Here is a 26,671-nt window from a genome sequence, read left to right as displayed (position 1 = left end):
AAATTCCTCTTTTCTGCTGCAAGTGCCCAGTGCGTAGATGCATGCAGCGGCGAAACTGTGCTGTCGACGGCCACCAGTCCAGAATTCGACGAATCGCATGTACCTGGAGCTGCGAATGCATCGAGCGCATCCGAGATCGCCATATCCAGCACGTGCTCTGAATTGGTGTCGTCGAACGTGACAGCGATTGTTGCTGAGATCGCCAGACACAGCACTTCGTCTGCATCGGGGCTGATAGCATCTATGGGCCGTCGTCCCTTCATCTGCTGACGCATTTCTTGACTTGGGAAGAAATCGATGCGAATGCGAGACGCTTTTCGCGCTGAACTCAAATCTACGCCAGCGATGCAGAAAAAATTTGAACTGATACAGCCAGCTGTTGAAAGAAATGCCGTACACCTGAAAAAACATTCCAAACGGCACTTAAAGAAGATGGAGGGAAGACAAAAGAGGAAAAGAGTGCACAAGGACATTTCCAGCTACTCTGCTAGAGCTTTTTGAGAAAAACACGTGCTCAACTTTCAAAGCCCGTTTGCTCAAAATTGATTTTTTAGCTAGTTATGGTGCTCAGGAAAGCGATTTCTCAAGAACTCCTTATCAGATTTGTGTGCCGTTTCTTTTATTTTACTGCTGGATAATTTTACCTGGGTATAACAAGCTTTTTTTAATTGGTGTCATTATTAATAATAAACAATTATTTTGGATAAATGTCATACCTTCTGGCTACATCAAAGTCAAAGCTGCATGAAATTTTTTTCGAGGGGAAATTGTAAAAAGTGGCTTTTTAGTGCCCTAGGATATCTATCCAGGCATGACCACAAATAATTTCAGCCTTCTGGTATGTCCTGACATTTCTTCTGGCTCTTCCTCAGGCACACAAGTGAACCATTCAGTTACACTTCGGTAACTCTAGAACCCTTGAACACAATTTCATGAAACTGCAGTTTTTCTAGTTTCATTGTATTGAATACAGTTGAGCCCACATATAACGGCCCCACTTGAAGCGAACTATCGCTTCAAACGAACAATATTCGCGTGAATGTGAAAATATACATTGGTTCAATGGCACAAAATCGCACTTACAACGAACGACTCCGAGCACCGCTGATCAGTTACAGCGAATGGAGTGTTATGCCAGCGAGTCCTCGTCAAACGACCGTGCCTCTGAAAGAGGCAATCTGGGTCAAGGCCAGCCCGCCGTCTGCCCGACGCGAACATCTCGACGGCGTGAACACGCGCGGCGCCTCTCTCGCCCACGTGCATTGAGTCATCGGTGCACGTGACAGCGAGCCGGCGTTCTCGTGCCTGGTGGTCTGACGCATGGCGCGGCGGCCCCCATTGGCGGAATCTGCCCGGACGACCCGCGGCGCTTCTGATTGGACACTTTGGTTGGACCCGGTGTAAATAAAAGAAGCCCTGCGGCGCGTCGCGATCGGCGGTCCTATGTGAGAGGCGTCCCCGTGTCGGAGTGCCGACATGTGTGTGAGTCAGCGGTTTTAGGCGATAGGCTGACCTATGTATTAGAGAGAGGAGCTCGGCTCTTCGAGTCTCTGCCGGCCCCAGTGCCGAAATTGTAACGCCTCTGTATATATGCTGTACATAAACCTTGTTTAACTCACCGTCGTCTCGTCCGCTCGTCTTATCAGCTCTGCGCAGAAGCAGTCGCGAGCTGATAAACATACGCTACCAAACGGCTGGTGACCTTCCCGGCGGAGTTGAAAAGCAGTGGCGCCTCCGGAGCCGTGTTGGCGTCGCCGTCTTTCTCAACAGTGGTGGCTTCGGCGGGATCGGTCCGCCGTTTCGCAACAGGAGTCAGCAGTCTGCCGGCTTTCCAAGGAACTACCGTATTTACTCGCATAATCCTTGCACTTTTTTTTTTTTTTGCCAGAAAGCGATGCAAGGTTGGGGGGGTGCGAGAATTACGCAGGGAAAACTTTCCACGAAAACATTGAGAGCGAAAAAGAAAACGAAGTGGCCGCAAATCGGGATTCTCACGCCAGCAACTTACAGCAAGCTTTAAGATGTACTAATTAGAACTTACCTCAACAATAAAAGCAGAGGTTCAACATAAGACAAGATTTATTCGAGACACAAAAAGTGGAAGACAGTAAAATCTTGATGATACGAATCTCACGGGGTCACGAAAAATATTCGTATTAGCCGAAATTCGTATCATCGAAACAAATAAAACTAGCTAAATTAACAGTCAGACGTGAACTTATCCAGGCACAAGTACGTAAAAAGCATTTATTTCTTGTTGAAAAAGTTTCTGTCCTTCTGCCTCTTTTTCTTCGCCAGGTCACCTAGCAGACTTTGTTCGAAAGCATAAAAATGCGTGCCTGTGTCGTCGCTGACTTCATCCGCGGCCACAGCGCGCCTCAGAACGTCGAGCGCGTGCAGTGTTTCAGCCGCCGGTGGTGGTCCTTCGACGTCGCCCCTGTCTATGTCGTCGCCATCATCGCTGGAATCGGCAGCCTCGCACGTGGCCTCCTCAACAATATCTTCGACCGTGCGCACACCGCAGGTGGCGAGATTGTCATCTGCCGTGCAAAAATCATCAGATGTGCACTTGACGTTGAGCTGTTCCCAGTCCTCAATTGGATCTTTCGGCCCGGGGGGCACCTCTTCTAGACTACCGAAGAAGCCGCATTTGCCAAAGCAGTTCGCTACGGTAGTCGAAGTTACCCGATCCCATGCCATAGCTATAAAATGGATGGCGTTCAAGAGGCTTATTTTCAGGTCACCTTCGTCCTTCGGGTCAATTTTTGTGAGCAGGCGATGCACAAGAAGGCTCTTAAAATGGTGCTTCACATTCTTAATAATCTCAGCGTCAAGGGTTTGCAGGTGCGTCGTCGCGTTTGCGGGTAAAAAGACGAGTTTGACGTTCTGAAGCGTTACTTGCCTCGAGTGGGCGGCGCACTGGTCAAGAAAAAGAAGAATCTTCAGATTCTTACAAGCCATCCTCCTGTCAAGGAGTGACAGAAACTCTTCAAACAACGCCGCCGTCATCCACGCCTTTTTGTTTGCGCGATAGACTCTCGCGCTTGAAGCACCGGGGCTTTTGGAACTTTCCAACTACGGTCAGCTTAAGCTTTTCCGATCCGTCGGCGTTACAGCACAACAGCACAGTAATACGCTCTTTGCTTTTTTCGCCTCCTCTGCATGCTTCGCCTTTTAAACAGAGGCTCTTTTCGGGTTGCAGGTTAAAAAAAGAGACCTGCCTCATCAGCATTAAAAACATCACGAGGCTCATACTCTGCAATGAGTGACGGCAGCTTCTCTAACCAGTTGCTGACAACTGCCTCGTCAGCTTTTTTCGCTTCGCCGCAGACGCTTTTGTAAACGAAAGCTTGCCGAGACTTGAAGCGCTGCAGCCACCCACCTGAGGCCTGAAATCCGTCGATGTGCAGAGCAAGTGCAAACTCTTCGGCTTTCTCCCGCAAAACCTTGCCATCGTTATTTACGCCAGCTGCGGTTACTTCTTTAAACCAAGTCAGGAGAGTCTCTTCAAGTTTCATGTGCTGAGCGGTCTTTGCTTGCTTTGCGTTGGCGTTGAACGAAAGCACGTTTTTCATTATGGTCTCTCGCTGTCCAACAACTGTGCTCAGTGTTGACGTTGTAAGGCCTAGTTCCTTAGCCAACTCCGTCCGCTTTCTCTTAAGATCCTCATCGATGTCTAATTTCTCCTTAAAGGAGAGCGCTTTTCGCTTGCGAGGCATAGCTCGTTGCGACTAGGCAAAATGGCGCAAACGTAAAGAACGCGGCCCGAAGCACAGCGCTGCAGCCACTCCGTCCAACACCACGCAGAGAAAGAGGAAAAGCACAACAGCAACAAAAGCGTCGCCACTCCAAACTCCTTGGGCCTTGCACCGCCCCGCGTCGTCGCACCCAAAAAGAGAGGGAGAAAGGAAACCGTCGCCAGTGCCATCTCTAAACCTAAACCGAAATCAAAGGGCGCAAGCGGTTTCTGAGGTCTCCGATATTGCGCACGTCGCTCGCCGATGTTGGAGGCCGCCACGTGCTACTGGCAGGCACCGTTGGCAAAATGCCAAATCGGCGCGCGACTGAGCGCTGTTCTATTTCGCAGCCGTCAGTGGGGCAGCCCTCATTCGTATGGAACGACGCGGGCAGAAAACTGATTCGTAACAAACGTACTCTAGCGCATTGCAAAGTAATGGGGCTCGGCAGGGACCACAGCAAAATTCGTATCATCCGGAAATTCGCATTAGCCGTGATCGTATCATCGAGATTCTACTATTGTCGAGATTCCACTGCAAAGTTTGTGGGCGTAGCGGTAGCATTTGTCGCTCAACAAGAGCCCTCAAAAGGTAAGCGTAGGACGTCAGTATTGGGTGGATGGCTATTTAACAGAATCGTCCGCAATTTCCTTCTGAAGAAATAAAGTTTACCATCAATTCCAGTTTTAGGCACACGGCAGGCACAACGCGTCTTGGTGGCTTTCAGCTGTCGTCACCAGTAGTGAACACAAAACTCGTAGGCTCCAAAGGGCCTACCGGCAGCCCTGTTGCCGTTGTTTAGTGCATGATCCATCACTTGCAACTTCAACCAGCCATGTAGCTTCAGTATCACCCCATCACGTGCCAAGATTACTGACACAACAAACAAAACCCCGCCGCAACGCGCACTGGCCACTTCGGCTTGGCTTGGATTGAATCTCCGTGCTTTAGAACACTGGATGCTTAAGGGGGGAGGCTACCATCGGATACCAACTTTTTTGTTTATTGAGATATCTTAATGAAAATGTTCAGGATAGACTTATAGCAAAAGCATTAGAACTACAAAATTTCATCAAGTTATGTTCACTGGTTTTCAAGTTACAGCAGAATATCAGGGTAGTGCACATGGTTCTCTTATTCCAGGCCTGGAGAACTTTCAAAAGGTGCTGGAACTGTGAAATAAACTATGATGATTCCCAGATTGATACTTCAGGGGGTAACAGAGCCCTTTTTTTGAATTTCCTTGCTGAAAAGTTTTAGCAGACCATCAAACTTTGTGTTCGTGATTAGGATATTATCAATCAAATTTTGATTAAATATAATAAATAACACACACAACATATTGAAAAAATGGGCTTGTCACCCCCTCAGAAATTTATTCATGTACATAATAAAAAAAGACTTATGGAAATCCAATGAGTGGTTCCAGAGATATGGCTGGAATAAGCAGCCTCACTAGCCAAAAAAGTCATTTTGAGAAAACGACGTTTGAAAGTTTTGAGCACATAGGCAGTTCTAAAATGAACCTGCAGCGTAACTGGAGGTGTCCTTTGGCACTCTCTTTCTTTGCCACCTTTCGATCTTCTCTAGGGATCGCTTCTTAGCCATTTTCAAGCGCAGAGAATCTTTCTCGGCTGCCCGTTGAATGGCCAGGTGGCCAGGTGTTAGCCCCACTGATGAAGCTAGCTCTTGGGTGGCCCTGTAGCAGCCAGCATTGTATCTTAGCACTGCATCATGCAGTGCTGTCTCCACAGCAATCAGTGACGCATGCTGCTCTTTGGGCATGAGGGACCACAGCACAGAGTGAAAGGACTCTGATGCATTCTGCGTCTTTGCTCCCAGGCAGGGTTGCAGAAGAGAAGCCTGTGAGAGCCTCTCATAAATGGGTACAAGTGCATCTGCAACATAGCGTGGCAGCTTGTACGAATGCTTCGGAGGAGGAACACCGGTAATCTTGCTGGCATTGTGACGACACCAGGAGTCTGCACCCTCTGGGCACAAGTTGTGGTGCGGCTCCTCATCCGTCGACGTCACATGGTGGTACGATGCCATCACTGCCCGCCGCATTGCAGCCACATCATCTGAATTGTTCCGTAGGGCCCAGCCATAATAATCTGTCAACTTGTCGATGAGGGCTTTTGTCAGCCTGCCCTTCCCTCCCAAAGCCTTGTCACTTTTCTGCACAAGGTTGCGAAGTGCAGTCCCTATCCTCTTCTGAACGTGGTTCAGGCATTCCTCTTTTGAAATGGGGACCAGTCCATAAACATTTTCTTGTACAAGGGCAGACAAGGTGGCACTATCTCCATCAGACACGAGCGTTGTGTAACGAAGGTTGTGCTTCAACAGTGAGCGTGAAAAGAGGATGATAGCTGCCTCAACCTCCATTCTCCCTGATTTAAAGTCGGTGTTTTTCTGGCACACATGATTCTCCAGCCAGCATGCATAGTCTGCGTCTCCAGGCTTTGGCCCTACTTGGCAACCAAGGCACTGATTAGACAGAACAACGGCGTCCAAGATAAGGCCCATATGGTATTCGATAATTGCCCCGACTCCAATATGGGATGTGTGCCCACGCTTGTGCCATGTTCCATCATACCAAACTGTTATATCCCTGGTGAAATATTGATCCATTTCTTTGTAAGTGGCTTTTACAGCAGAAGCAGATTCTGCATAGAAATTTTCTATGCATTGTGTCTGCGGTTCCCTGAATTTCTTCAGGTGCTTCTGAAAGGTCTTGTGATGGAGGCCACGATGGGACACGTTCATCGCTGCCCAAAAGTCGTTGAGAGCTGTTTGTCCCTTGCCTATTTGTTTTGTTGCCATAATGGCTCTTACATTCACATCAAAGGCCTTTGTGTCATCCTGACGAGATGAACTCCATGAGCTTGAAACTACTCCACAATGCAAGCATACTAGCTCAAGCTTTGCAGCAAGTCCAAGTTGGGTGCCTCCTCGTACCTTCATCCCAATCGCGGTGGCACGGGGTCCGAGATAGCAGGTCGTCTAGGGCATCCATTTGCACAAGGAAAAATTTTTCGCCTTCACTTGTAGCGGTGGCAGCTTCATGATCGCGCTCCATTGCCTGAAATTTCCGCTCCATCGCTGGCATAGCGCCAAGTTTTCTTTGCACAGCAATGCGTTGTTGATCCGCCGCCTCTTTCTCCTCGCACGTCAGGAAACTTGTTCGCAAATGCACAGTTGACGACGCGATCGCACTCGAGGCCGATGAAAGAGAAGATGCGGAAGCCACTGTCGATGAGCACGAGACACCAGGCGCACTTGTAACGACAAATTCTTGCACCGGCGGAGCAGGAGTCCCGTTGCTAGGCGCGTCGATGCGACCACTCTCTTGCGTAGATGAAGCAGAAGCTGCCCGACAGGTATCGTCGGCGCACGTGCGAGCAGAGAGCCTCGCCGCGCGGACAAGCTTCATAGCTCGCTTCCTTGCACTGAACGATTGTAGCGTCTTCTTTTTCGTTGGGCGCATCGTGAGCGAACACAACAACGGTCTCGTATAGACGGTTGAAAATCATTTCAAAGACAGTTGAAACGTGGAGAGTATGCGAACGGCTGCAACGATACACGGAAGCGAGCGGAACACAAAGACGCCGGACGGAGGAGCAACAGACGAGCGGCCGCATTATGCGCAAGAGCGCTACGTCATCGCGCGCAGCAGCCAATGGCAGTCGCAGGCTCCCCCGCGTCCTTGGGGAGCGCGCGCTTCGCCCAATCCCAGCTGCGCGCCTCAGCCGCGGGAAACTTGAAAGCTCTCGCGAGCCCTCCAATCATGATCGGCTTGCTCCTCTCCTGCGCTGCCGCCGGCGACGCAGGTGGCGGGGAAAGAAAGAGCAAGAATTCACAAACAAAACAACACCAAAATGACGGCGCTCCGTCGAGCGGTCGAGAAACTGCGATCACGCCAAGTTGGGGTATTTTGAGCGCTCGCGCGTCGCTCGAGGGCCGCCGCGGCATGTTCTAAACTTTATTTCAAATGGTTTCGCGACGAATTAGACGTTGATATTTACAGAAAAGGTAGTTTATGACGCATACTGCCCGAATATGTGGTTTGCCAAAAATATGTGGTTTATATGTGGAAAAAATATGTGGAATATGTGGTTTGCCAAAAATTTTCGCGATTTTTTGGTTTTCAAAGGCCGCGTCCCCCCTTAAGGGGAGATGCTACTCGAAAAAGGTTTTTTTTTTATTTCATAACCCAGCTCCTTGAAATTTTAGGTGTTAGTAAAGCTTGCAGTGCTGATTTCATAACTGCAATTATTTGTTTGATAGCTATAGTAGTTCCGGAGTTACTACAACTTTGATATCAAAATATAGTGTTTTTTGTGCACATAATAAAGCTTACTAAAAATTTTCACACAGAATTGCAAAATGGCTCATTCTGCTGCACTTGAGCAGTACAATACAGAAAAGTACCTCAAACAGAAAATTTATTTGCTACATTAAAAAAAAAAATTAAAAGTACTAAATGCATATTTTACATCTCTCTATCAGTGTATCAAGTTGTGTAACAAAAAATCTGTGATGTATAATGCAACCTAAAGTAGATACTTGTATTCTAGAGTGGCTGATTAAGCTCTGTGCAAAATTTCATCAAGATAGGACTATTTTATGCCTAAAAAAGATTGTGCACAAGATGAGAGAATTACCTCAAAATGGAAATCGAGAAAAATGCATTTGAAAGTTGTAAATATGTTTACTCATGATTACACAGTGCGATTTGCACAAAACTTGGTGATATCATAGAAGGGACACAGCTAGAGCACCTAAAATTGTCCTGCTCCATATGTGGATCCTTCTCGCCGCTTGAGAAGCGAGTCATCAAGGCGCGCTTTCTTTGCCACGTTCCGCCGATGGGCCCTTGCCTCGGCTGTTTCACACGCAGACATTCTTTCGATTCTCCTCTGGTCGCGGGATTGGCCCAGGGTGATCAGTTGATCTGGTGGGACTACACCAAGCTCCTCTAGCACGTGTTCAAAGCTTGAATGTCCTTTATTGAACCACAACACGGCCATAGCAGCTGCAGTTTCCACTGTTGTCCGGGAGGCAAACTTAGTCTTCGGACACAACAACCAGATTTTGCTGTTCAAAGATTCTGCAGCGTTTTGGGTCTTCCCTTGGATACAACGCACCAGCAACTTTTCATCTGTGAGCCGCTTGTAAATGGGAAGCACAGCCAATCCTTGAGCCTTGGTCAAGATTGGTGTGTGGTCGGGTGGGGCCTCCCCAAGCGCTTCAGCTCGCCTATGCTTGCACCAGGAAGTCGCCCCTTCTGGACAGTATCGGTGGCTGCCTGCTGTGTTGCTCGATGATGAATGGAAATATGAGGCCCAGATGGCACGATGCATTTTCAGAATATCACCTCTGTTGTTTGTGATTGCAATACGGTAATAGTTCTGCAGCTTCTGAATTTTGCCATCTGTCAGCTTTTCCCCTCGTGGAAGTCTTGTTGGCAGTTTCCGAAGTGCAGTGCCTAGACGCTTGGCCACATGGTTTGTGCACTCCTCCTTGTCCACAACAGCTTCACCATATACCTTGGCCTCAGCGACAGCGGTATAAGCTTTGCTGTCCCCATCACTGAGGAACTTGGTGAAGCGCAATGGTGTTGTGTATGAGGATGTCCTGCCCCATATGCGCAAAGCTGCCTCAGTCTCCATGGCATGAGAGGAGCACTCTGTATTTTTTTCGCAGACAGGTGTGTGGAATGCTTGCCATATTTCTTCCTCATCACCCAAGTCCTGGTGCCGGCTACAGGCAAGGCAGTAATTCGATAGCACTTCAAAATCTAGGCACAAACCAGTGTCCACAGACACAGCAGTGCCGATGCCATTGTGGCTCTTGTGCCCTCTTTTTTGCCATGTGCCATCATACATGACAGCAACATCAGCCCCATCCACTTTCTCTTTAGTTATCATCCGCGCTTTCGCCAGGTTTTCTTGCACAGCTTTGGTAGCTGCAGCATGAACTTTTTTGCCAATTGCAATAAAAGTCTTATGATGCATAGGTATTGGCAGTCCAAGAATAGCGCAAAAACGCGACAGCTGTTCATGCCCAATGCCTATTGCACGCGCAGCCACAACTACCTTCACATTGACAGCGAAGCTGTCACGCGAGCTGCCGCTTCGGTAGCTCCAGTCATCACCGGCATCGGTGGGCTGTCTTTCCGGCAGAACACGCCGCGAACTATGCGCGGCAGAAACCACTGACTCAGGACACTCACTGTTATCACAGTGCAGCTCGAGGAACGAAGAGAGGCCCTTACGTTTACTTGCGGTGTCGCGAACGACGAGTCCAGCGGTGTGGCATGTTGGACAAACAGCACGGCTTACCATCGATGTCAGTGCGCCGATGTCACAAAATACTCCGCTCACAGAGCCACAAACACTCTTCGTTCTTTCGCTTTCGAACTGTCCAATCTTTTTTTCTGATGCGCTGATGAACTTGATCGCGGCGTCGATTTCGTCAAAGTTCCCGCAAGCCGCCGTATCCCCGCTGCCTTGATTAGGCCTAGTGGCCTGCGGCTCGCATTCTTCTACCGCTGCTTTGCGCTTCGGTTTACGTCGACGCCCTTGGTACTTGTTCTTGCTTGCAAACTTTCGTGCTCGGAAGTCTCGCTTCTTCGAGTTATCCATGGTGAACTCGGAAAAACGTAGAAACGCACGGCAAGTGCCGATCGTCGCAAGCGCTCAGCGAGCGAGGCCGATCAGATGTAGCCAATGGCGGCCTCGGTAGCGTACCATGTGACCGGTAGAGATGCGCGAAGCGGCTGCAGCTTGGCTGCAAACCGACTTGGAAACGACTGTTTTGTGAAATTCCTCACTAAAATACGAAACTAGGGGGACGCCTGTACACTAGAAGGAGCCTTGATCTACACCACCGAACAAACCCCGATGGCGGACGTCATCGTGTTGCCGAGTGGCGGATTTTCAAAAATAGCCGTCGGATGCGTGAATTCGCGACTTCGGCAGCTACCTTCACTAGCGCAGATCGACTTTTTACCACTTTCTCGTTTGAATTCAGCTATGACCTTTGGGGAAATGATAGTTGAATGATCAAAAGTGATTTTAGAAGCAATATCTCAAAAGTGGAAATTTTCGCAAAAAACGCGATTTTTCGACCCGCATCTCCCCTTAAGAGATGGTGCACGCTATCATCATCAGTGGCTGGAACTAGCAGACGACATTATTGCGGCAATTTTCTTGGGTGCGATAATTACTCAAGGAAAAAATAATCGCATTTTTCTTAGGCGATGTGGGAGGGTGCGAGAATTATGCGAGGTCGAGGATTATGCGAGTAAATAGGGTACTTTCAACGACCGATCAGCCATCGATGAGGTGCCCAAACGCTGACACTGCCTCCGCGACCCTCTAGTTGCCGCTCTCCCTGACCCACGGAGGAAGGAAAGCTGTTTCCTTCCTCCATGCCCCGACTGCTTTTTGTTACGCACTCCTCTGTCCTGTCGTCGTCGTCGTCGTCGTCCCCCCCCCCCTCGCTACTCAGAGCACCCCGCATCGCCAGATGAGGCCTGTGTTTTCACACTGCGACCGATCTTTCGAAGACCGGTCGGCCATTTACCCTGTTTTTGATCGCTGGTGCTGTCGTTATAGTCGCCAGCCTGGAGTGACCAGACAATTTGCCAATATCATTGGCCACCGACTGTATCCGATTATCTACGTCTAGCGCACGCGTGTGCGCTACCCCACTGGCTCTGATAATTTGCAATTCGTTTCTTGTTTAGGACTTGTTCTCGCTCAGTTTGCACTCGGCTCAGCAGCTTTCCGCACGAGTGCGGAAGCACGAAAACTCCTTTTAATTTGTGTGGAACGAATCGCAAAATATCGAAGTTAGTGAGGCCACGCAAACCCGCCGGCGCAACAAAACGATGTTATGACCATGGCCGGCGACTCTTCGAACACCGCCCCGCGCACCGATCTAGGCGAATGTGCTTTGATTTCTGCGCGCGTAGGCACTCTTTCCAAGTTTTCTTACGAGTGAGTTTCACGGACATTTCAAACAAGCTACCCAACATGCCTCCTTCCCGTGTGTTTTGGTTTTCAAGGTCGCAGTCCTGCCGCATCCTCCCCTCTCTTTATCGCTACTCCTTGCCCTTCTCTCGTTATATGCTCTCCTCTCTTGATCACAACCCCTTCGCCCACGGAGGAAGGAAATGCCTTCGCCTTTCTCCACCGCTCCGCGACGCCCGCCACGCTGGCTGAGATTAGTTTCGTTTTCTGACTGGAAACGTGCCCGGAGCTGTTCCACGTGTTCTGGCATGTGTGTCGCGTGTGCGAGTCTTGCTCGCTCTTGGTGTGCGTGTGTGGTCATGATGGCCGCCGGGGGACTAGCACGCTTTTTCCTGCCGCTCAACAAAATGTCGAAAGTGTGACCGTTTGGCTTGAGCGTAGTCCGCGTGTTAGGTGCCGCATTGCGGAGCGCTTGCTTATAGCTGTTGACTACCTGGAAGCCAACTTGCGGCTTCGGGCGTCCCGGTATTCAGCTGTGGAGATGGTGAATATTTCATGGGCGGCGGTGACGGCTACACGCACGCGAAACTGTTTTCGCGAGGTTGACTTCGTCTACATCAGGCCCGATGCCGAGCCTGAAGCTTCCGAACAGGACCACTGCGGCGGCAATTTGGGGCAGCGCGTTGTCGACTCCAACCTGTCAGAGCGGGAAGGACATCTGTTGCGATGGTTTCATTACGGCCAATGATGATGCCGCCACTGCGAAAGCGTGCACGGATTAGGGCACTGTGAATGAAGTACGTGGCGAGAGCGATTTGAAGTAATGGGATTGCGAGAACGACGAAACTTCTGAGCCAGTGCATGATGCAGCTTATGCCACGGGCCTCGGCGAACGACCACCCTGCCGTTTTAAGTGAACTCGAGACCGCCCTTACCGCTTCTGCTCTTCGAAACACGTGCTTCACGGACTTTTGGGGGCAAAAAAAGTTTGTGTTTTCACTCGCAACTTCTTTAAAAGCTGTGTTTCATTTAGTATGAACTTCGGGATACAACAAACGAATGCCGCGTCACGCTCGGGTTCGTTATAAGCGGGCTCGACTGTATACCCTCGTCGTTTTCTCCGACACGGCGCAGAAACCACGCACGAAGGAGGAAAAGGGAAAAGAAGAGCAACAGGTTCATGAACCCAAGATGCAGCACGTGCGACACTCGCGGGCTTGCAGGCCGTGTAGGGAACTCCGCAACACCGAGCAAGTACGCTTGCCTAGGGCGCGACGACTCCCGCACAAGGGCCGAAGTTGAACGCACGAACGAGAAGCCGCCTGCTTAGCAGCGCGTCAACCCCTCGTGAAGGCCTGAGAGCATCTGCCGCGACGAGTGAATCGTCGGGCGCAACATAGCTCGTAGGAGAGGAGGATGTCACGCGCGGCCCAAAGGGAAATGGCGCTGCAGCGCGCCAGCGAAGTGTGCCCCGACATGCCAGCGCGGGAAAGAGCCGACGGTTGACTGGCGCAGTCCAAGAGGTGCTTTGGCAGCCATCTTGGCGGATGCCGGTGCTTATGCGCGCCCGGGCTACGCCGTCGGTGCGCGCGCAGCAGCTGGGGAACGAGGCACCAGGTAGGAGGGCGCTCTCGATTCCCGCAACAAATGCGGACGACGCCTTATAAACAATTAGAATAGTTCTTTTTCTGTGGTTCAAGCGTGCACAGAGTTCCAATTTGCCCATAAGGGGACAGATTCTCGAGTAGAAAGCTCGAAAGATCGCCATGCAAATGGATGTTGAGAACTTCGTTCTAAGCGACGAATGACTCAGCCACTTCAAAACACCCCGTGGCCTAGTCTTCAAAGCAATCTCACGTGAGTGAGCTGCCGTCGACAGGGACATTTGCACCGACTGGCACCAGGCACGGCCTAAGGAAATTTTGATGACCTTTGAGCCACGAGACGTCTTCAACGTCGACGAGATGGGTCTTTTTTATAAGGCGTTTCCATCAAAGACTCTCACCTTCAAAGTCCAAGCCTATAGTGGAGGAAAACACAGTAAAGATCGCATCACTGTGCTGGTTCGTGCAAACATGGCAGGAGATGAGTAATTGAAGCTGTTGGTAATAAGAAAATGAAGGCACCCACGTTGTTTCAAAGGCGTTCGATACCATCCCATTGCGAACCGTGGGAACGGAAGAGCGTGGATGACCATGGCTATCTTCAGAAACTGGCTATATGGGAGGAAGATGCAAGATTTATGAGGCAAGGCAGGAAGGTTGTATTCATCGTGGATGATTGCCCAGCCCACGGTCAGGTTCAAGTACTCCAAGGCGTCACTCTGGAGTTCTTGCCATCCAATGCAATGGCAGTGATCTAGCCAATGGATGAAGGGGTTATTCAGAATATTAAAGTTCATTACCGCAGACAATTGCTCCATCAAATTCTGCATAGAGCAGGCAGTAGGAAATGCTACAGCATAGATTTATTGGCAGCCATCCACATTTTGGCTTGTAGCTGGGAGCAAGTGAAGGCAACAACAATACACAGATGCTTTCACCATGCTGGCTTTCAAGCGCAAGAAAGTAGTACCTGATGAAGAAGAAAGCCCTGCTGATGCCGACATTGAGACAGTATTCAGTCAGGTCGTACCCTCTGCCCCTTTCACACGGCAGCACTACGAATCAATTGATCAAAATGTTTCTACCTGTCATGAAGAGACTGTCGAGAAAATGATTGCCGAAGTGCAAGATGAGGATTAACCTTTCAACGATTAATGTGATGACAATACTGTCAGTGCAGCGGTGCCACCACACCGATCGATCAGCTAAAGAGGCTGTGTAACTTTTGCAGCGCTATTTTGAGCATGAGGCTTGTCCAGAATTTCTAGCTAGCTTGTTAGGCATGGGTGCGCACCTTGTGAAAAAAACAGCTCAATCTTGCCAAACAAACCACTCTTCACTCCTGTTCTCCTACTCATCCTTAGAGTAATGGGAGGTTTGTGCAACATGAATAAAGGTCTTGGTCCACTAAATAAGTGTACTTTGCTTAAATGAAACTTCTGATAAATGGAACAGTTTTATTGATCCCCTTCGAGTTCCATTTAAGGGGGGATGCTACACCTTCCAAAAACTTTTATTTTTGCGAGTACCTCAGTCAAATTTGGAGAGCCTATGTAGATTTTACTGCTGATTTCAAAAGTCTAATTCTTTTTTGCTGTGACAATTAGTTTTAAAGATATAATGAACTGCGACTTTTTCAATTAAGGCCTAATTAGCTAATTAACTGTAACTTGGATATTGATGTGCAACCTATAGAACCAATTCGGTATGTTCACAGTGTGCAATAAAGTATAAATCATTGTTCTGGGCTATTTCGAAGCAAAGTTGTGGGATGTTGAATATGACATGAAAAATTTCCCCATCTACACTTGAAACAAAAGATCTATTTTGAGAATTTTCTCCAAAAATTAATACAATAAAACTTACTTTACGACACATCCCCTGCATTTATCTTCGAAACGAAAAAGAAATCGTAATGATAACCCAGATAGAACAAGAGATATTGCTCCGGCATAATGGGAAGCACATGAAAATTGTCGTTTTGAGAAATCGAGAAAAAACGTGGGCACACATTTTTATTGCAGAAGATGCAACAAGACAACCTCAAAACGCACCAGAAGCATAGTCTGAATGCATTCTGTACTCATGCCTCCTCTTCAATAGGTTCCGGAGTTCCAATGAGGCTGTTCTTTTCTTGTTGGAGACAATGCTGCGACGCTGGTCTTTTTCTCTCGCTCTCCTGGCACCAGTACTTGTCGCATTCATGTCCATTTCACCTAAGATTGCCGTTGCAGAATTCAAATTGCCCGTGTTGAAGCGCAGCACTGCTTCTGCAACAGCTGCTTCAACAGCGAACAGGGACGCATGGTGCTCCTTGGGGGCCAAACTCCAGATTACCGAATGTAGGCTCTCGTTGGAGTTCTGCGTTTTGCCGCATTCGCACCTCTGAAGCAGGGCTCTTTCCGAAAGCCGGGTATAAACCGGTAGTAATGCCTCTGCCACGTCTTTCGGTAGATTGTAGGCATGCCTGGGGTCGGGCTCACCCTTTGCTTTTGCGGCATTGTGCCGACACCATGAAGTTTCACCAGCTGGGCACAGACTGTGGTCCGAGCATTCATCAGTGGAGGTGACGTGGCGGTATGTGGCCATCACAGCCTTTTGCATCTCGCCCACGTCACCTTCATGCGATTTCAGAGCCCGGCCATAATATGTGCTCAGCCTGGTGATCAGCTCACCTGTGAGCCTGCCTTGCCCACCAAGGCCTCTTTTCCCATCGCACTTTTGTTTCTGCACCAGGTTTCTCAATGCGGTGCCCATCCGTTTCTGTACATGATTAATACAGCCTTCCTTCTGCACGTCAATGTAACCATACACCTTGGCGTCTTGTATGGCGCAAAATGTCCTAGAGTCTCCATCAGACAGCATAGTTGTGTAGCGCAGGCCATGGCGTTCAAGCGACCTCTGAAATAGAATTAGAGCCGCCTCCACTTCCATTTGCCCCGCTTTGCTGTTTGTATTTTTTTGGCATTTGTGGTTAGCCTTCCATTCTTGATAGCCCTCACTACTAGGCTTTGGGCCCACCTCGCAGCCTAGGCAAAAGTTGGAAAGAACGACGTAGTCCAACACGTAGCCACTAAATAATGCGATAATTGTGCCCACGCCGATGTGGGAAGAATGGCCTCGCGTCTTCCACGTGCCGTCGCAGCTAACGGCAATATTGCCCCGGTGGCCGAAGCACAAGTCATCATAAATTGTTCTAACCTTTTCCGCACATTCGCTCATAGCGGACTCAGCCGCTCGCGTTGCAGCGGGTGCCAGCGTGTTCTTCAAATGCCGCTGAAACGTCTTGTGGTGCATACCGCGGTGTGAGATGCCCATTGTTGCGAAAATATCGTTCATTTTCGTTTGGCCGTTGCCGGTAGCCACCATCGCCCTCGAAGCGAGAAGATTTACTTCAAACGGATTGCACGTTTTCGTGCCGTTCGCCCGGGGCGAAGTCCATTCATTCGCGATCTCGCCGCACCTTTCACACTGCACTAGCACTTTCACGGCAAGTCCGTAGTCCCGATCCCCTCTGACGATCGTAGCCGGTCCGTGGCAGGCTTTGCAACACAAGGCACCCATTATCGCGTTTAGGATATCTAGATGCATAAGCAGATAAGGAGCAGCGTGGTCCGAGTCCTGTGCGGTTGCCTCGCTACAACTCGCGGTGAAAAAGTCAATTTTCCGTGCAGTTGCTGGCGCCGATGAAAGCCGGTCGAGCGTCGCTTTCTCCCGGGCATGATTTTCTTCAACTTCGGCGTTTGTCACCACCTTGGCGTCGATTCGTAGTCGTCCGGAGTTCGCTTCACCGTCATCGTCGGCGGAGGCAACATGCTCGGTCGCACCATCGCTGAACGGCCGCGGAGCGTCGACACATCGTTCGTCGGAGTCAACCAAGGGCTCTGATGACTTCGTAGACTTTCTCCCACGACCAAATGCGTGCACGGTCCGATACTTTTTTGCGTTTTCAGGCATGGTGATACGATCAGAAGCTTCAGAGTGCTCTGCCGATTTCGAGGCGTCACAGCGGTAACCCTTTCAAAATGGCGTCGGGTCGCGTATGCAGGCGCAAACCGCGAGCTTCCAGCCAACCGGAAAGCGCCATTTCAGTCACGTGCGCCGTTTAGCCAATGGCAGTGAGCACGGCTCTTCGTCTTTGAGGCCCCGTTTTTCGAGCCGGGGAAACGCTCAATGTTGCTTACTGAATAAAAAAAAACAGCTGAAAACGCGTTCTTTCAAACAAGACCAAAATGGCGCCGATCGAGCGCGTAGTTCCCGCGTATCGTAGAGCCGAAACCTGCGCTATTCGTCCTAAATTTAAAGGGCAGGACGCCCGTTTTCGGTTTTTTAATGTTGAATAACGATAAAAGTTGATGGTATTCGGCTATGAAATTTTGTAAATAGGTGCGCAATGATGTTGGGAACGCGAAAAGAAGGTCCGCGAAAACTCGATTTTTTGGCTGATTTTCGGTCCCGAAGTGCCGCGTCCCCCCTTAAGAGGAGTCAACTGTACTTTTCTTTTCTTGTAAGACTGCTGCATTTTCGAGTGGTGACCACGTCATCGTTGCAAACACGTCGTTAAAAGCAGTCTACCTGTTGCCAGTAGCCTCCATTGCGCGGGTGGCGAGCACGTTCACCGCTAACATTCGTTTTCTGTTGTTCGTTGACACGCAGCGTACTCCACTGTGACGACCCGTCTGCCGTTCACGCACAAGCGCGGTTGTTTCATCGGGCGTGAAGAACCGTGGCATCGGCGCATTTAGCGATAAGACTGTGCTTCCATTCCGTCGCTGCAAAGATTGATATCTCTCGTAGCTTCACTTCTGCTTTTCACTTGCCGTCCTCAAACTGATGAGGCTTCAAAAAACACTGCCATTTTCAGTGCCGTTGGGGGCAACCGACAGGCTCGTACGTGAGCTAGGCCTACACCGGTGACTCGTTGACCGCCGCAAGTTCGTTATCCTCATTGTCGTGAGCCATAGCGCAGCTCTTTTTGAAGTTCACAGCGAACGAACAATCACCACACCCGCTTCACGAATTAGTGTGGCGTGAAACTGCAGCAGGCAGTCGACAGCACCATGACAAAATGGCGCATGTTCGTGCGCGTCACGATGGTGAAGCAGACACTGGAAACACCACTTGGCCAATCAGATGCCTAGGTTTTGTCTAGTGCCCCAAGCAGCCAATTGAATCACGCGCCAGTGCTTCTCGATGACGCGTTTTTGCTAAAAAACCAATGAGCAATGCGAGCCAGCAGTGGCAGGAAATTGAAGATGAACGAACCTTCCAAACGAGACCAAGATATGACCACGATAGCTCTTGTGTACCGGCAATGGTTCGGCGCGATAAAAGCGAGATTTTAGCCTCTATTTGCGCTCGCATTCATCTCACAGAGGTGTTATAAATTAATTTTGCATCAGAAATAGTGACGCGAGAAGCTAGAAACTTCTCAGATAAGTGCATAAATAGGTATAGATTCCAGAAATGTCAGCTGCAAGAAGTAGTCTTTCTTGCGATTTTTGGCCCTCTAAGACCAGTGTCCCCTCTTAAACATGTGCTACGCAGGACGCATTCGACCGATACAATAGCTAGACAGCTGCATGCGCTGGAGCATGGGAACTGAGCAGCTGGACGACACTTCAGCATTGATTCAGCATCAATTGTTTTACAAGAGAAAATAGGGAGAGCTTTGGGCTACAAAAAAGATTCATTGCGCTTTTCGCTAGCTAATACAATCATGCAAAATTTTGACTGTTATAGTTCCAGTGACTGTTTTATCCCACGTAATGAACTCTCCCCCAAAATTGACGTCAACTTTTATAAGGGGTGGGGGGGGGGTCATTATGCAAGGAAAGGTAACTTGCTTATTTAGGAGTAGTTACTTCCTGTCGTGTTGCCAGTATTATGTTATTGTAATGGAAACAGACTTTTTTTCTATGACATCGGCTTGCGGTTTTTCTCTCCTCTTGGGGACCGTGTAACCATTTTTAAATTGCCAGTTTTATGTTATTGGAATCGAAACACTTTTTATTTCCATAAAGTCTGCTTGTGCGTTTTTTTTTTTTTTTTTTGCCTCTAGGGGACCATGTTATCATTTTAAACATAATGAATTCATGCTCTTTACTTTTTTCATGTCAAATCATTACAGCCGCTATAATAACTCTTAAGGGGCTCCAGGAAACTCTTCTTACCCGTGTACTAACTGGCACCAATAACTTTGAAGTGGAAAAGAAATGGCAGCTCTCTCGCGTGGTTGCTAGGGGGAGGAATGACACTATACTATAGCCTGCAGCGCAAAGGCTGAGATGTGCTGGGTAGAATTAAGTTTAATAGCAACGTAATTCCTCCTAAAGGAGTGTTGTTAGCGAATAACAAAGGTTGCACGACTTTTCAGTTGGCAGTGCAGTTACCTTTTTGAGAAGGAAATTGGAAAATATTGTGGAAGAGAACTCGTGACTGCTACTGCCCAAGCTTGCACCGAAAATTTCTGGCACATGCAGAAGGTGGCATTTATGTGGTTTCAGTCTTGCCTGTTGCCTCTCCCGTGATGATGTGTTTTGCGACTTTCGTTCTCCTGAATGTGCACAGTTGAATGAGAATTGAATCACACTGAGGAGACAGCACAGTTGCAAAGTTCTAGGCAGCGAGCATTCATAGCCTGGTCTATCCTTTCTTTGGGAGGGTTAGTGGGTGGGTAGTTAAACTTGCAGAATAATGTCCCCAAACAACTAGGGCCTCTTTTGTATTTGCCTGTAGCAACTGCTCTGGAAAAGTTAAGAACATCCTCAGATGTTTCTTACGCCGATTCCTTTCAGTAAGGTTCCATCGTCGACAGTCATCTCCAGCAGTCCCGTGGGCCCGCTGGGTCCTTCCCCGGTTGCCAGCAAGGACGTCTCTTCTGCGACAGCCGGCACAATGCCACAAGCACAGCCACAACAACCGTCACAGCCACAGTCTCAACAACAGTCACTACCGTCACAGCCGTCGGCAGCAGCACCACCCAGTGCCTCCCTGCCGCGACCTCCTGGCATACCGGCGCCCAAGGAACCTCCTCAGGGACTGGGAAACAGCGTGCCCCCGACAGCGAATGCATTGGGTGCGGCTCCTGCGTCCTCTGCGACCTCGGTCGCAGCATCTGCAACCTCCTCGGCCAGTCACAAGGTGAGCGGCAGTACCGGCTTTTCGCCCACAGTGGCAACTGCCTTAGTGGTACGCCTATGTTTCACTTCGGCTGTACTGATAACTTATTTTTTGAGCATTCCGTTGTAAGTTTAACCATCATGGGTTCGTTGAAATAGCTTGTGACGATCAGTTTCATTGTTGCATTTTGAAACATTACACAGAAAGAGCATCACCCTATTTTTGCATATTTCAGTCTCTTCTTTGAAGGCAAAATTGTGCCTGTCTTAAAAGGTGGATGAATAGTCATGTTTTTCAATACCTATAAAAGAGAAGTGTGAAGAGAAAAAGACATTCTGAGGAATTTCGAAAAAGTGGAAGTCTGCTGCAACGAAATGACTGCGAAAATGGGTGTTTGTTACTTGTGTAGCCATTTTGTAAATATACACTCATACCTAGAAATGATGAAATACAGTATTACCTCGTTACAACGAATTCGCTTTTATCAGACATTCGGTTACAACATACTAATTTGCAGTGTTATGCCGATCTTCCTATTTGTCTCATTGGTTGAGCTTCGTTTATAAACTACGAATGGCTGGGGTCTGCTACGGATCGGCAAGATTAGCGGTTCTAAGGAGCGAACTGCCAATGTGATTAGTTGCTTGCGACGAAACACATTACGGCTTTCTCGCTTGCGCATACCCTTTAGCGCGAAAGTCTTGCCCGCTAAGTTTGAAGCAGAAATTGGTCTAGCCGCGACTTCGAGCAGAGAGCATGGCTGCGGTTCCAGATGTTGGTTCCCGATGTTTCTAAGTATGACATGCTCGATTTCCAGTACAAAAATTTGTCCCGTGGTGGTCTTCGTCACCATCGAGTCAAGGCTATGACAATCAGTTTGTGAGACGCGCTCGTGCGATGTTCGCGACGAGTACTGCGCGCAGTCACAATCTGAAGACTGAACTTTCGCTTGCAGCTGCCTTAAGGGGTGACACGGGTCTTAGAAGGCCAAAAATCGCAAAAAAAAAAAAGACTTTATGAAGCTGGCATTTTCGGAATCTGTACCTATTTTTGCACCTATCTGAAGTTTCTAGCTTCTTGTGTCATTATTTCTGGCGCAAAATTAATTTATAACATGAATGTCAGCGCAAAATGACGCTGAAATCGCGCTTTTTCCACGCCGAACTGTTGCCGTTACACACGAGCTATCATGTCCATCTTGGTCTTGTTTGGAAGGGTCGTTCTTCATCTTCAATTTCCCACCATCGCTGGCTCGCCTTGCTTATTGGTTTTTCAGCAAAAACATGTCATCGAGAAGCACTAGCGCCCGATTCTATTGGCTGCTTGGGGCACATGTGACAATACCTAGGCATCCGATTGGCCAAGTGGCGTTTTCGGCGTCTGCTTCACCATTGTGACGCGCGCGGACATGCGCCATTTTGTCATGGTGCTACTGACTGCCTGCGGCAGTAAAGAAGTTCCGTGCTACAGTAATTTGTGAAACGGGTGTGGCAATCGTTCGTTCGCTGTGAACTTTAGAATGAGCCCGGCTATGGCTCAGGACGAGGATAACGAACTCGCTGCAGTCAACGGCGGTCGCCGAGTCACCGGTGTAGACCTAACTCGCATATGAGCCCGTTGGTTGTCGACAACGTTACTGTTTTGCAGCCTCGTCAATCTTTTGACGGAACGGAAGCGCAGTGTTATCGCTAAAGCTCTTCACTGGCCTAGTGCTGGACTACGTTGTTTTGAGTAACTACTGCGCTGGCACCACTGGAGTGAAACCGAAACCTGAGTGGCATCGCCATCATCATCTAGTGGGGGCGATTGCAGCGTCGCCGAACGTCGGCGTCTTCTTTCTTCTCCACTCAGCGCCTCCGACGCCATTTTCCCTTGTGTTGTCGTGTCGGAACCATCTCTTCTTGCGGAGTTCTCTTTTTCTTCCATTGTGACCGTAATTGCATGCCACCACTATCGTGCGCTACAGTGATGGCAACGCCGAAAAAGCGGCAGAACTACGACGCGAAAAACTTGGCGACTAAAGTGGAAATTTTGGAAGCACTGAAGAACGGCGAGTCGCGACAGCAGGTTATGACCAAATACAACGTGAAGCGGAGCACGTTGGGAACGTACGTGAAAAATGAACAACAGATTCGACAAGCCTTCGAAAGCGAGAAGTTTCATGCCTCTAGAAAGCGGTTGCGAACCGCAGCTCATCCCCAGCTCGAAGAAGCTTTGCTCCGATGGATTACTGACTGTCGCAACGCGCATCTGCCTTTGAGCGGGCCTTTCGTCATGGCGCAAGGTGAGAAGTACGCTGCAATTATGAACATTGAATCGTTCAAAGCGTCAGAAGGGTGGTTTGCGAGGTTTCGAGAGACACGAACTTGTCAGGAGTGTGTGCGGCGAAAAGGCCAGTGTTGACGAAAGCGTGACCACCGAGTGGAGAAATGTGAAGCTGCTGGAGCACATCGCCGCATATGAACCACGTGACGTGTTCAATGCAGATGAAACTGCTCTATTTTTCAGAGCTCTGCCCGACAAGACGGTGACTTTCAAAGGGGACACGTGCATTGGTGGCAAGAAGTGCAAGCAAAGGATAACTGTGCTTCTTGCCGCCAATATGACTGGCATGGAGCGCTTGCCACTACTTGTCGTCGGGAAGGCGCTTAAGCCACGTTGTTTTAAGAACGTCAAAAGCCAGAAAGGCTTTTGACGTTCGAGTACACAGCGAGTACACAGCGAACAGGAAGGCATGGATGACATCGGACATTTTTCGCGGCTGGCTGCAGCAGTTGGACCGGCACTTCATGTCGAAGGACCGCAAGATAATTATGGTTGTTCACAACTGCAGTGCCCATAACTGTACAGTCGAACTGAAGAGCATCAAAGTAGTTTTTTTGCCGCCCAACACTACGTCTGCTCTTCCGCCGATGGACCAGGGTATCATTCACTACGTGAAGTCGAAGTACCGCAAACACCTGCTAGAGCGAATGATCCTATGCTCAGAAGCTGGAAAGTTGTATCAAGTGGACTTACTCGGCGCAGTGCACATCATCGCCCACGTGTGGAAAAACACTCCGCCGCAAGTCATCGCCAACTGTTTTCGGCACAGCGGTTTTGTGAGGCCCGAACATGCAGCAGTAGCTGACGATGGCATCGAGGAGGTGTCAGCCGAGTCCACCGACGATGACTGACGACTTTCGATGCTGTCCTTCCCTCAGATGTGACCTTTCAGGACTACATCGCGGTTGATCATGGTGTCGCCACGAGTGGTCTCCTGACCGATCAAGGGATTATTAATGATGTCACGGGTCCCATGAAGACCACGATTCCGACGAGGAATTATGCGAGGAGATACAGCCGCGACCTCATCGCACCTCACGGGAAGTCCCGGAGGCGCTGTTAATATTAGAGTACGCTTGCCTGAACACTCCCGACAGCTTGCGTGCTGTTTGCCATTTTGAACAGTTAAGAACAATTGTGATGTCAGCCAGAATCTGCGCGAAAACGCAGACAACAATTACAAAATACTTCAACAAATAAAGGTATGCTTCTGCAGCTTGATCTTAAATGTTGTTTTCCCTGTTCATTCGTTAATTCGGCATTCGGTTAATGCGGACATTTTTTCGGGTCCCGGGAAATCCAAATTAACGAGCTTTTACTGTATAAGCGGGCTACCAATGTTTGCATTTCCTTATTAATGCCAATTTCAATGTAGGTGCCCTAGTGTCTGTTATGAAGGTCAGTTGTAGAGCCCTTCGACATTACTTTATGCGACTGGGGCTTGGGAAATCGCAGTTGTACAGACATTGTCGGCGGCAACCGCTCAGTTTTGAAGTTGAGCAGGGTGAGCAGCATTCTCGGGGTGAATAAGATTTTTGTGTGTTCAGCTTTTTGAATATACACTCAAACCTCAATACAATGAACCCCTGATATAAAGAACTATCAGTTATAATTAAAGTAAGTGAAAAATAGTCTTGCAATTTAGATAAAGTGTTAGGAGTATACCTTTGAAATGAATCAACAGATATATTTAGCTTTTTTTTTTTTCATGTAAGATGCAACTTTGTTATATTGAGGTTCGAATATGCGTCTAATTGTTCATCTGAGTGCTTTGAAGCGCAAGTGCTTGATGCAAGTCTTGCGACTTTCTGCAGCCTGGCTCTGTGATGACCCCTGAGCATCTGCTGCTCCAGTCTCAATCTCACTCTGAGCGCAGCAAACCTGTGTCGTCCTCATCTGTGGCTGGTCCACAGTCCAAGATGTACACCGGTGGAGCTGCCACACAGAGGAACAGCCAAGGGCTAGAAGGTGGGGGTTTTCTTCGTCCCACTTTTTCACATTGCATACATCCAGCGTCACCTTTTTGTTTTTTCCTCTCTCTCTCTCCCTTTCTTTTTCTTAATTTAGCACAGCTTGAAAGAAACCCAGCATAATGGGCTACATACTTGTTGACTCTCGGTTGCACTAATGGTTCAGCATGGTTCTGCAGTTCGCCATGTTAGTTCAGTGGCTAGGGTGCTCAGCTGCTGACCCAATAGTCGCTTGCTCGATTCCGACTGTGGCTGTTGCATTTTGGTAAAGTCAAAATGGCCATTCTACTGTGCGTCACTTTTCGGCCCCAAGACCAGTCTGCCCGCTTAAGGGGTGACACTGTACTTAAGACGAAATGCCAGATATTTTCATGCGTTGTGTGATCGAGTTTTTGATGCCGAGTTCAAAAATGTTATTATTGTTCCTCTAAACCAATTAGTTTTTGAGATATCCTAAAATTATTTACCTATTGTTTCCTGGTATAATGATACAAGACATTTGTATTGCAATGCTACTATTTACACATGCCTGTGTACTGATGAACATAAGCTACACAACGGTAGGAGTGCTTTTTTTTATTTGATAATGTTAGCAAGGTTTGTTGCACCTTGCATTTCAGTGTTGCAGATACACATGCTCAAATTTCAGGCAAAAATTAAATTCTTTCAAGATTTCCATCAAAAATTCACACCTACCATTGTGTAAACTAAAGAGCTTTTGTGTAAACTAAAGAGTGTAAACTAAGAGTATTTAGAGCTGATAGTTTTATGTGATATGCATTTCTCACTGCTCTAAACAAATATGCAATTAGTTTTCAGCTGTCACTTCCAGATATTAAAATTTTGACTGGTCCATAATGTTACATTCTGTCCACTGCTTAGACACCTTTCTCTTAAAAGATTGCTGAATATTAGTAAGGCAGTGTTCTGTAAAGAACAGGGAGTGCAAGGAAACGATAATTTTATTTTTAGCTTCATTGGTTCGAGTTAGGGCCTTAACAAGTAGACACATCATAAATCTGAGACTTGTTCAATTATATAACTAATTGAATCACTGTTTTTAATGAAATAGTTGAAATAGTTAGTTGCACATTGTACAAGGTTTCAAATGCTGCTAAAATTATCAAAATCCAACCACTAGATCGAAAGATACTGTGGGCAATGGCCTCGGACCTAATGAAAAATGTTGTTTTGAGAAAGCCCCGCCACGGTGGTCTAGTGGCTAAGGTGCTCGGCTGCTAACCCGCAGGTCGCGGGATCGAATCTTGGCTGCGGCGGCTACATTACCGAAGGGGGGGGGAAATGCTGTAGGCCCGTGTGCTCAGATTTGGGTGCTCATTAAAGAACCCCAGGTGGTCGAAATTTCCGGAGCCCTTTACTACAGCGTCTCTCGTAATCGTATGGTGGTTTTGGGACGCTAACCCCGCATATCAATCGTTTTGAGAAAACAAAGGAAGTTTAGGGACACGATGAGCATGTATGTTCAACAGGTAATAGTGTAAATCAGTGCAGTAATAGTGCTAGAAGCCACAAGGAGTGTAGTCATGGTTCTTTGTGCGCTTTCTTTTCATTGCACGCCAGGTGTTTCCAGGGTTTCCAAAGTTTAGATCAACATACAGCGTTTTGACGGTGCTCGCGCAGTCGTCGGAAACGGGCACGGCAGCCTTCTACGAGGCAGGAATCATTTCCACTTTCGCGTAATCTTTCTTTGCATCTCCGTGAAACATTCAAGGTAAAAAAAATGCAATTCAACGCAGTTTGTTTGTTTGCTGTGCCGCGCAAACAGCAAGCACATTAATCTCCGATTGGTTGTGCGCCGCATCCTCCTCCTCCATTCTCGCTCCCCCTCTCGGCAAGCTCCGTACAAATTTCAGTTCCTCGCACTCATCACACGTCAGCACAAGTCTCGTAGCGATGCCATATTCCCAACCTTT

At 48.5% G+C, this 26,671-nt stretch overlaps 1 protein-coding gene across 6 annotated transcripts in view; it reads left to right on the top strand.

Annotated features, from left to right (window-relative positions):
• LOC119174257 (uncharacterized) overlaps nt 1–26,671 on the top strand; it is a 125,881-nt gene that overhangs the window by 62,682 nt on the left and 36,528 nt on the right. For all 6 annotated transcript variants that reach the window (XR_005110195.2, XR_012894273.1, XM_037425118.2 and 3 more), the window contains exons 11-12: nt 20,118–20,463; nt 24,582–24,735. Coding sequence is in view for 4 of the 6 variants with exons in the window: in XM_037425118.2 (XP_037281015.2) it covers nt 20,118–20,463; nt 24,582–24,735 (500 nt within the window). In the remaining 2 variants the exon portion in view is untranslated. The remainder of the gene's footprint in view (nt 1–20,117; nt 20,464–24,581; nt 24,736–26,671) is intronic.

Source organism: Rhipicephalus microplus, chromosome 3, assembly GCF_043290135.1.
Source record: "Rhipicephalus microplus isolate Deutch F79 chromosome 3, USDA_Rmic, whole genome shotgun sequence".
Taxonomy (NCBI): Eukaryota; Metazoa; Arthropoda; class Arachnida; order Ixodida; family Ixodidae; genus Rhipicephalus; species Rhipicephalus microplus.
The sequence above is the reverse complement of the archived record's forward strand: the minus strand, read 5'-3'. Positions and strand labels throughout refer to the sequence as shown.